This window comes from Anser brachyrhynchus (genome assembly GCF_964034855.1).
Source record: "Anser brachyrhynchus genome assembly, chromosome: 2".
In the NCBI taxonomy this organism is placed as follows: Eukaryota; Metazoa; Chordata; class Aves; order Anseriformes; family Anatidae; genus Anser; species Anser brachyrhynchus.
Window position 1 is genome coordinate 64,646,961 of NC_137695.1, and position 12,042 is coordinate 64,659,002.

General features: G+C 39.3%; 1 protein-coding gene across 15 annotated transcripts in view; it reads right to left on the minus strand.

The window, feature by feature from the left end:
- Positions 1-12,042, minus strand: part of ELMO1 (engulfment and cell motility 1) — a 305,702-nt gene that overhangs the window by 107,590 nt on the left and 186,070 nt on the right. The window contains exon 1 of one of the 15 annotated variants that reach the window (XM_080579785.1): positions 1,277-1,717. The exons of the other annotated variants lie outside the window; for them this stretch is intronic. Coding sequence (XP_080435911.1) covers positions 1,277-1,361 — 85 coding nt within the window. The 5' untranslated portion in view covers positions 1,362-1,717. Of the gene's footprint in view, positions 1-1,276; positions 1,718-12,042 lie in introns of those variants that run through there. 15 annotated transcript variants of the gene reach the window in all.

Sequence of the window (12,042 nt, forward strand, 5' to 3'; positions counted from 1 at the left end):
AAACTCTGTCATGACTTGCAGTGCCACCTCAGAAGGTTTCACATTTATGCTCTTAAAAAAAAAAAAAGTTTAGTTGACTAAGGCCTTCATCATATACTTTATCCTTAAATCTCTTAGCTTCATCTTTAACTTCTGCATCAGTACTCTTTTGGTCTTTTTCAGCAGTCCATACAGCAGCATCTTCCCTTCCTTCAGGATCAAACAGCCACAGCTTAGGTAAGCTTCATTCTCTTCAAGAATGGCAGAAGTATTCAGCTCTCAGATAAAACACCCTTTTTCTTGAAGCTGCATCACTGCCTGATATTTACCTTCTCTCAGTGGAACTGGAGAAATTAGAATGAAGACTTCCTGCAAGAGGATGTGAATGGAGCAGGCAGGCTGACTCTTTGCATGAGCTACAACCTCATGGTCTTGGTACCTCTTTCTAGCCACAACCCCTCCCTTTCAGCACGTTTAGTTACCCCTGCCATGTTAGTACCTGCTGCTATAGAAACCCAAGTTCTGCTTACAGTCATCTGAAGCTCCCAAGAAACAGGGTTTCTGATCTTTCCCAAGATGAAGTATCCCAATTGCAAAGCAAAACTCTGAAGCTTAATTGTAAATTTGAGGCTTAATTTTAACACCAGATTTACTAAGATCTAATCAATTCCTCAGCTATGTAGTGAGGGTGAGAGTTAATTTTGGAGCATAGGTTTCATTCTAATCAAATAATCTCTATTTACTTCAAAGGATGTGCAGTCAACAGGGAATTAGTCGAAGCAGAGACCTATATTTATAAGGTAGGGCTCAATCCCTTTAAAAGAACAAAATGCCTCAGGCATGATTTTCAGAGCACCTTCAGCTTCCATTCATTCAGCTGAAGCTGCAAGGGCTCAGCACTTCCAATAAACAGGCCTTCAGCCTGTAATAATGTTAGAGACACAACAGAACAGATTCTCAGAGGGCACTTGTCTTTAAGTCATGAAATACTATAATGATGAGAAGAAATAAAATAACGCCAAGCTGAAGAATGCAGCCAGTACCTTCACTGTATAAATCACAGCACGAAACAAGGCAATAACCTCGACACACACTGGCCTTTCTGATCCTCCTCAGAGCCAGAGCTTATCTCTGCTTCTACTCATAAAAATCAATAAATCAAAATTAATGGAAAAGCTAGGGATTCTCTGAAACTTGATTATCAGTTCTAACTCATGTTCCTTACGATAATCAGCTCCAAACTGTATCTACTATGCTGACTACTCTGCATGCAGAATCAGAGGTGCTAGCCCCCTACCTTTTGTATAACTAGACAACATATTGTGGCTTGTCTTTTCAGTCCAAAAAGGAAAGAGTAGAAAATTGCTGGTATTGATATACATGGAGATAGTTAGGCCTGTTAAAAAAATACAGGATCAATGTGTTAAAGCACAAAACAAATGCTAAGAAAAATTCAAAAACAAATGATAAACAGCTTCTTCAAAATTCCCACTAGCATCCAGATAGAAGAGAAAAAAAATCCATATTTGACTTAAAAGGCTGCTTCTTGTTTGTCTTTAAAATTGTAGTCCAAATAATCCAATTCAACAGAAACCTCACAAATGAAGCACATCAGCAATATTTATATTATAGTATATCTATAGGCTGCAACTCAGACCAGGCCTACATTCTTTTGTGTTTAAATATCTAATGAAAGATAACCCTTGACTCAATACTTTCTTTCTCCTTTGTACAAGCAAGATGAAGATGAAGAAAAAGGCAATACTATGTTATTAGTGGTTTCTAGGCCAGAGTTAAGACCAGGTAACAACTTGTGGTGTTAACCTGCTACCTCCAGCCCCAAGTCAGCATCTCCACTGCCAGAGTATCACCTCTCTCTAAAAAGTGGGCAAATTTAAAGGTTTCCGAATTTTACTGATTAAAAACTTCTTCGATTTGTTTCACTAACTTCCAATTTGACTAACTGTAAACAGCTATCCGGTGTTAGAATGATTTGGAGACCTTTCACAATAGAGCTGCATAAAAAATTTCTGGCCTGAAGCCTGGCACTCTCTAACCTTCATTTTCACAGGCAAAAACTTTCCACATTTGGGAGCAACACAGAAACATACACAGGGTTGCAGCATAGGGACACAAATCATCATGATTATTTAATAACTTCATCAAGTTTTAATTACGTCTCTGTGAGATCACCTTTGAAAGGCAAGTCAGAGAAGAAAAGTCTGGCCTACATAAATCAGGTGAAGATCTTGTTGATTTTCCTTTCTTGGCACAATTCTCAGAACCATAGATCAATGTGCCACCTATCGGGATTTAAGTAGTCCTTCAAGCTTCTAGCTGATCTATAGCTGTGACTTTGAGGAAGAAGCTTAGTTCATTTCTCATCAGATATTGCACTGGCCAAAAAATAAAGATAAAAAAAATTTAAAAAGCGAATTTCTACCTGAGACTTTATGTGGTCCTTTCAGTGTATATTTTTAGTATCTATCCAAAACAGTTGTGTCTGTCCGTTCATTTCCTAAATTATGAGAAATACATTCAAGCGTCCCTGACTGTTCAAATGGTAAATGAATTTGATATGTTGTGTTGTCCCCTCTGCAGATGAGTAGGAAACAACAGGGGAAAAAAATGAGAAAGAAGAGTTATACCTTCATTTTTTACCTCTTGTCTGAATGCTTCTTCCCATGAGAAACAACATCATCAGAGCCGAATTTCTTTCAGGTGTGTTGAGAACAGTTGGGTATTTGCATATTTGCAAAAGCCTGTCTTGGAAGGGCACAGATTACATTATGATGTTTCAATAACTGTTTGACTTGAAGTACAGCAGAGATTTAAATTTCAAAGTTGCTTTGGTGAACTGAATACAGACAATAGGGATTTCTGCATGCAGAACAGATTCCAGGAAATGCCAAGTGCACCAGACAGACACCAGGCGGGTGCATCACCTCCTCACAGCCCAAACCAGTATGAACCAAAGGCTACCAGTTCAACAGAAGCTGGTGGCAATGCTGCACCTATAGCTGGAACTGACACCTTTTCTACTTAAACACACAGATTGGGGGATACAGTACTGATTCCATCTTTCCCTGTACCTTAAGAAATGAACTGTGTGTAGATATTCATAAAAATGTTCCACTTGGAAAGGGAAAAATAATCTGAATAGATTTTTTTTTCTCTTTAGATTTATTTTGCACAATACTTGGAAGTAATAGAAAGGTAATCCTCTCCCCACCAAGCTACCATAACAGACAGAGACACACTAATACACCCCTCTAGGCAAGGTACTGCCCTTGATCTTAAAAAACCTCTGCTTTCCTCCTGACTCTGTTAAACCACTATGTTGATACTAGACACTCATTCTCCACACCTTTAAAGTGACGTATGGTTATTCTGATTGAATGCAAGAAATGAAGAAGGTTATCCTGGAATGCAAGTGAAATAATAAATAACAGTCTTTATCATGAAGAGGAACATTAGAAATTTGGAAAACGGCCAACACATTCTTTTCAAAATCTATTCATGATGCCAGGGGGGACAAGTTGGGAGCAATTTAAATGGTCATTTTCCAGGAAGCAGGACTCTTAAAGGCTTCTGATCTCTTTTAAAGAGATAATGCAAAAGCATCTCAATAACACCTGGCAAACACTCATAAGATGCTCAGCCTCTGCATTTGCCAAGAATCTAAAAGTTGACACCCAGAGTTTTTCTTCAGGTTGCAAAATCTTGACTTCACTGCATTACAGAAGAAAAACTGCCGATACTCTGGTGCACTAAATAAAAATACCATTTCACGGGCCGAACGCGTTATTTTTTTAGTAGGATAGAATGCAGTAGGAATAGATTTGCAAGTCTACAAGTTTATGCTCAAATTAAATAAAAATCCTAAAAAATTATAAGTAAACTCTAACATTTTAGCTTGCGTTCTGCTACTATATGTGAAGACAAGGATCCTAGAAATCCTTGCAAATCCTTGGCCATGAAACAACTGTATGACATAACAAACAGTCAGACCCTTGAACACAAGAGCTATGCTCACATCTTACACTCAGCTCACATTCCTACTAAGAATGGAGGGACAGCAAAAGTTACACTGCCATATTTTAGCCAGCAATTAAAGTACATGCTTCCATTAAGTTTTCTAGAAATAATTCCTTGATTAATAATTATGCAACACAGGCAGAAAAAGGTTTAATGCTTTGTAAAATTCCACAGCCTAGTTCCTCTGCAATCCGTGCAATTAGTTCCCCTGCAGATTGACATTTCAGTGGCTTTTCCACTCCTCTGTAAATTTAAGGCTTCGAGCCATCATACTGGGATTGTGCATCAAACACATTTTACTAATCACAAATGAAAAACCTTGTCATGGATGTCAGCTACGCACAACTGGTCTACAAAACATAAGAACATATTTTCCATAGTAGATAATGAAAGTGATAACATTGCTGTGTATTCTCAAATATTTCGAGAGCAGGCAGAGAGCTTGAATCAATCAAATTATTCAGTCAGCCATATAAATATGGTCACCTGGCATTAATGCTGTCACATGTAAAGGGACAGACAGACCCTGTGGTGAGGAGTAAGCTCTGCACTGGGGGTGGTATTAACAGATACTGCATACCAAGAAAGACATCAAGAAAAAAAATCCTGAAATTGCCTCCATCAGCATGGCTTTGAGATGAGGGAATCAGTGACACAGAGCCTTTGGAAAGTGGTTTGCAAAGCTCCAGTGAGAGGGGGGCTCCAAAACACCTCTCTGTCTGAAAGGTACCTGGAATCTGTGTGATCGAGTCTCCACATGGATCTGTCTCTTCTATTGCAGAGCTGCTGCTGAATTCTGGGTGAGTCATTTATCCCCTCTGTTGTTTTCCCCGCTCTCACAGAATGGAGATGATAATATTTGATTGGGGAGGAGGGGGGTGGCAGAATGAGCCACTGCAGTTTCTGAAGTGCAGCAAGATCCACAAATGAATGGTGCAATACGGACCTTGGAAATATCATCTCCACTTGGCATGGCCTCCTCTGGGATTATTATTTGCCAATAACAGAAGACAACCAAAGAGCAACTAATTCTCACTAGCTCTCTCAGGAGAAGGAACACTGTAATTTCTGCTTCTCCCTGAAGATGAGATAAAGTAAAAATAACTACTGCCATGACCATTTTTATATACGCAATCAAAAATTCTCTCAGTAACACATACAGTACGTAAGAAAAAGTGCACCTAATGCTGCAGAAATACTGCAATTGCCAAGTTATCTACACCATTGATCCCTGTAGTCTGCTGGCAATAATTTGAGCAAAAACCTTTAGCTACCCTTCTGTCATGTGATAGGGAAACAGCGGACTTTAAGGCAAAGAAAGTCACTAACAATGGCAGTGCAATAAAGTGGTAATATTGCTGTCAATTGTGTAATTGTCTTTCCTAGGGAACAGTGCTGTTTAGAAGGACTGATTATTATTCGAACAAAAGCCGTTGGTCTTTTTTACTTTGAATTGCGAGGGTAAGATACAAGCACCCAGGTTTCAAGACACAGTAAAATAATACAAAGAGCTAAGCTGCATTTGTTAAACTTCGAACCTACATGAATTATTTGAGAATTTTGTTCTGCTTGCATTGAAACTAGAAGGGGATAAGAAGCTCACTGGACCAAGGAACTGTGCAAGATGTGCCACAAGTTTCCCCAGGGGTGGGTGTGTGTCTGTGAAAATGTCATCCCAGAATTCCTGAGAAGGGTATCAGGAACCAATCCAGATCCCTTTTTCAAGTGAAAATTAAGAATTCGATTTGCTTCTCATTTCCATTTGCTACAAAAGAGGATCCTACACAGCTGGTTACCATGATAACCTCCGTCCAAGAGAGGATGGGAACCAATGTAGGCATGCTCAAGAAGCCTAAAATTCTCTAGGCATTTGCAGCACCATCGTAGTATACACATCATTATTTGGGAAAGTGACAAGTTGATCACATAAAGCAGGGCAAAAATGCTCACATTTTAACAAGGTAAATAGCATTTTGAGAGCAGCAAAATTATCTAGAAATACATCTAACAGCTTACCTTACCTAACCATATACTGACTTGGAAGAGGAAGGATGTGAAATTGCTAACATGCAGCAAAAAACACCAGCTCAAACTCCTCATAGAGATATAAGGCAACAGCATCTCTCTGAACCAATGAGATTTCTCACTAGGAGAGCTATAGAGAGAAGCCGGAAGAAAAGTACTTACAAAAGGCTTCCTATGGTCTCTTAGCTTTCCTTTTTCTAGGCTGAGAGTAATTTCACTAGGCAATGAAAAATGAGGATTCCAAAAAACCTCAAGCCTGATGAGACAGGCATGACTAGGATGTTTACAGCACATGTAAACTCAAGTGCTTCACTAACTTACTCAGATTTACTCTGAAAGTGATTGCTGCTGTATGAGAAACATGCCTCCTCTCCCCACGATATCATTAATGAAAAGAGACACTATTTAAAAATTCCCCTTTCTCATTGTCCCAAATAAAAGCAGTGGAAAAAGAATCCTAACTACCGCAGCACGAGTCAATAAAGCCCCACACTTATTACTACCAACAGATCCAGCACTTGAGAGCCAGCATTTTTGCTACGTCCATAAAGAGGCGGCTGAGGAACAAAATCCAGACAGATTCACCCTTCCACATCCAGAGCTGATGATGAACAACAGAAAGAAACCCATGCAGCCAGCAATGTCCACACAACATGCTGACTTTATAAAAGTAATTCCTTTTGCAACTATCAGTCAATACAGAGACTTCACTGCACCTTGCCTACTTACAAAGGACCCGAAGACCAAACATTGTGGTTCAGAAATGTAAACAGAAAATCAAAAGTTACTAAAAAGGTTCCTATGCACAACAAGGAAATGAAAAAGATCGCAGAGAATCAGTGTCGTGCTGATAAGAGTTCCCCATTTCTTTCCAAAGAAGCCTATTTTTATTTGTGATAAAACAGGTGTTAGATATGAATAACTCTAAACTGCCTCTACAATGTGTCACAGCACTTTGCTGGCCAAACAGGAAAGTACTCGGCTTCCCTCTTCACTCCTCCACTACTTCCAGTATAAAAAAGCAGTGATCAATAGCGGTAAGAAAACATGGCTTTGAAACCTGGTGGATAAATTGGAGTATCGTCGTCAGAGGTGAGAAAGCACTTCATTCAAATTTGTCATGCACTTCTAGGAGAAAGCTCTATGACAGTTGAAATGGTATAAAAACCAAGGGCTTGTGCTCATCATACCCAAAAAAAACCAACATCTTCTGTGAAAAAAGAGACACAGATGTGCAAGCACAGATCTGCAATTATGTTCCAGCATATTTACAGTATCCCTGAATAACAATATAAAAGCATGTTAACCAATTAACACAATAACTTTACTTAGGGACTATGAAATGTTTATGGTCACTTCTGGTAAAAAATACAGATTGAAAAGCAATTACGCTTATCAAGCAGAATCTACAAAAGAGTATTTAACAAGTAGGCATAGCATGCAAAAATTTCTTACATGGGCTAACACCGCTGCTTTGTCAGATTCCTGACACCCTGCAAAGCACACAACGGCTACATGAAAGCTTAAAAAAATAATAATAATAAAAAAAACTTTTCTGACAATTCCTAAGCCTACGGACTGTCTACCTGAAGAACAACGAACACAGGTAGAGGCATTTACAGAAGGCCAGCCAAGCTCCAACCTATCCAGGGAAATACCTGATCACATCTGTTACACGTTGACACCCTAGTCCCTTCCCTGTAACAGCCTTTTTCTCCTAAATCTTCAGAGAAACTGGCCTCATCCGTATCTCCAGACAAATCAAGAAGAATGACAGCAACAACGGGGGAGGCAGATATTCTCAGTGTTCATAAAGAGCGGCATAAAGGCAGCCAATTACACTGTGTAACCACTCATTTTAGCCCTGCAATACCCATTGGCAAAATTTATTCCTAAATGCTATGCTCTGGCACGTTTTCTGTTAACTGTTCCATCACCACAAACCCAGATCACTGAGGGCTGGAGTCAGAAGTTTCCAGATGCAGAAGAAGTGGGCACCTGTCCTACTTTCGCTTGTGTATCTCCTCCATGTCCCCCTGAGCAGTACACCAGTGGATTGCCTTTCATGGCAGGATTGCTGACTTGTCACTTCTTACTCTGACTGTTCGAGAGAGCACCAACTTGTTGCTTCTCCTCCGTAAAGGATTCTTGCTAAAATGCACACTTACCTCTAACTACCCATTTTCTTTATTTTGGAAGCTACAGAGACTGTACTATAGGTTATAGCTCATGTCTCTCCAAAGACCTTCTCTGAGATACTTCATCAAGAAGATACTCTAGTTACCATCTGAAATACAAACCATGCTGTTCGATTCACAAGAGAGGAGCTGTCACTGAAAATTAATTCTGCTTTAAATAGGCTGGCTAGGGCTCCATCTGTAAGCAAAACTTGAAGGAGCCTGGGAAAACCTTCAGAAAAACACTGCAAATGGTAACCTGAGAAGAGTACAGATTTTTTATTATTATTTATTTTATGTCCCTTCTTGCTGTCTAAGCAGCTCACGTTCCTCTTTTCCTCCTACAGGCCTCCTCATTAAAATCAAATGTTTAAAATGACAACACAAAGAAAGATGTGGTCATTGTGAAAGACAACTAGTTGGAAAAACACTTTTTTTCCCCTTTACTCGATCTTACAAGTGAGCAACAGCAGGAGAACCGCAAGGAAGAAAAACAAATGAGCAGATGGAGAAGGCAACAAACAAGAAGGCAAGCCAGGAAGGAAGAGAAGACTTTTTCCTGGTACCCAGTCATTCCGTCATTCCTCCATAAAGAAAGAAAGGTTACAACTGAATTCCCGTGCAGAGCTGGCACAGGCCAGCCGCAAGCCCTCTGCACTCACTGTCAGAGGTGTCAGTACACGTGTTATGCCTCCTTTGGTGCACTTTCGTGACAGTCTGTTAGGCTGCCTTCAATGCCACCCTGGTGGGGTTTGAGGCTGACTGCCTGATACCTCTGCCTAGTCAGTCAGGCGAGCTACCAAAGTGCAAAAGCTGGAGGAGGCAAAATGATCAGTTATCTAGAAAACAAGGAAAAAGCTAAACTTAGGCTAGCTCCTCTGCCATCTCAGAAAAGGCAATAAAAACACTCTGAATTCAACTGCTTGTTTTGAATCAAGACTGGGTATACTCAAAATGCCAAACAAGGTAACAGAATGAGAAACAGGGAAAGATGACATCAGTATCAGTACAAAAAATGATTGCCTGTGATTAAGGTGAGGGAAGTGCACTGTATCACACATCCTAGAGAAACAGCAGCTCATCTTTCATGTCAGATCTAGTTCTGAACTGTGCTGAAACTATATTGCTTGCTCAAGTACCAGGAAATGCACCCCTACTAGCTCTCCTTCACTTCTTTATAACTATGTGCAGTACCACCACTACTGCTCCAGCTCCATTTAGGACAAATTACCTTAGCAGTGCTCTCTTTCCTTCTGCATCCCTACAAACTGTGTACCTCCCTTAAAATATAATGATGGTTGGACTTGATCTTGAAAGTCTTTTCCAACCTAAATGATTTTATGACTCTCTATATAATTACACATATATGCAGGAAATTCCCAAGTAACATTTTTTCCCCTTTGTGAAAGTGAATCATGGAAAAGAAGAAAACAACCACTGTATATGCATTTGCACAGGAAAATCCCATGCAATCTACTGCAGGCTGGTGGCACCCTAACAGAGCTAAGCAACGCTGCAATAATCTTGTGATCTAGTGGTGGCACTGTGTGTATTTTCAAGGAAGTCAGAGAAGGCTAGTAGGGGTACATCTCCTGGTCTATAGTCCATCTGCTATTTCATTCTCAATCGATCTGCTGCGGGCAACCAGCAGTGCTAAGTGAGGCAGCGACGATCTAGTGATCTGTAGGGAACTGCAAACCTTGCTTCTCCCCGTGAATTCAGTCACTGTTGGAAGCCAGTTGGTCTTGGTGAGGTGAAGGTCATTAACTCACTGTGAAAAATGCATCTTAGGTATATAGCCACAACTGCCTAAATTGTTTTCTCCCCCTACAAACTGTCTTAATCTGTAAATTATGCTTTTAACTATCTGGACTATATTCCCAAAGTCAGCCTAGCAGAACAAAAATAAAACTGCTGAACCGTACTCTTGTAACGCAGACCAAACTGAGTAATTACTACTCACAAAATAGATGTAACAGTCACATGATAGGGCGCAAGCTGCCCAGGAGACATTGAACCTCACTGCTTGTTAGTGCATTTATTAGAGATCATTACCACAATGCGCTGCATAGGTGTCAAGCATCTTCAAATGGCTTTGTGAACATCAGTCTCTGGAAGGACATTAGTTAACATTAATCTTCAGATGTCACATTTAACCTCTGGAGAGGCATGCGCAAAATCAAGTTAATTAGACCACAGGCTTAGCAACAAGAGAAGCTATTTATAAAGCACATTTCCAAGTGGCACATTCAGTTCATAAGCTACTCTAATGGAGTTTTACACTTCACCCACTAATACGAACATGGCCATTTGATACCACGGCTGTAAGATAGGCAAAACTACTGTCATCAAAAGGTATGTTTCAGATATGTTTAATTAGGCTGTAAATCAACCCACTGTATTTTATTGCTCTTCTTTATAGGCTGAAAAATAAAATCGGCATTTCAGTCACACTAGGGTAAAAAAAAAAAGTTAAAAGTGTATTTTAGTCTGGGAAATATCTCTTTTGCTTAAATGTATTTTGAAGAGCACAAACATATTAGAAATTATTCCTGTTCTATATCCTGAGGCATTAACACTGAATATTAACAGACATAACTCATTATAACCCCAAACCTTTACGTTACAAAGAAGCTTAGAGAATCCCCTAGTTCAGGAAAAAATGAAGCAGTGTGGGTTTTCTTCACATTATGCTTGGTGTAAAAAGCCCTTGAGTATAAATGAAGTGAATGTGGGGAAGACTGGGAAAGAGGCCCAGAAAATGCATTAAGACTTGCAGAGGTCACATCCTTGTAAACCATCAGAATTAGTTTAATAAGGAGGAAATTTGGTCTAAGCCAGAACATCCTTGGTGTTAATAACTACACAGTATTCCCTTGTAGCTTGTTGCACTACTTATCCAGTCTCAAGCTTTGTTGTTGTCATTGTTGATATACATTTTCTCTTTTGTATTGTAAATCCATTATTTGCTTTGTCCTTGCTGACTAGAAGAACAGAATAAAGTAATTTTTACATCATGCCTTGAAGTTTCTGAAGACAGTTATATCTTTTCTATCACTTTATTCCACCCTGACCATGAGTAATTGTCTTAATTTTTCCTTGAGGGTCTTATTTTCCCAAGTGTATTATTACTCACCCCAGAAATATGTCTGTATGTATGAGGATCACAGAACTGTGACTTACAAATTTGAAAATAATGATTTCTCAGAACCAAGAAAATGCAGGCAAAAACCTTCAGCTGAGATTTCTCTGTCGGACTATGGCTGTTTTTGAAAAAGAAACTAAGCTAAGCTGTTTAGAAATTCTCTCCTATTACTCCCATTGCAGACACTTGGCAATTTCAGGCAAAAAAAAATGAAAATCATCTCAGACAAGACTTCTCTTTGCTTCTACATTCCAGTTTAAAATTAGTTCTCAAAATTTAGGATTATTGCTTGGCTGGTTTTTTACAAAGCATTATCCCAGTCATGTCTCAAGAGACAGTACATAAGAGCCAAGTGTACTAGTCTTGCTTTTGTTAAAATAAACTGGTTCATAACACAAGCTAAACAATATCAATTCGTTCCAAAAAACATTGTTAAACCCTCAGAAAGTATTCTTCAAATCTCCCTTGAATGAATCTGATCAGGTCTTACATCTGTGTAAGTTATTTGCATCTATTTAAAAATTGTGCAATAATACATCTGGAAAAGGAAAGAGTTGGCCAGCCTGCTGTGAAAAGTTACTGAAGTAACATTACCAAAGAAACCAACAAGAAACAATTGAGATTTCAAATGCTTTTGGGGAGAAATAGTTAAATGTCTTCATCACCAATAGGACAGAT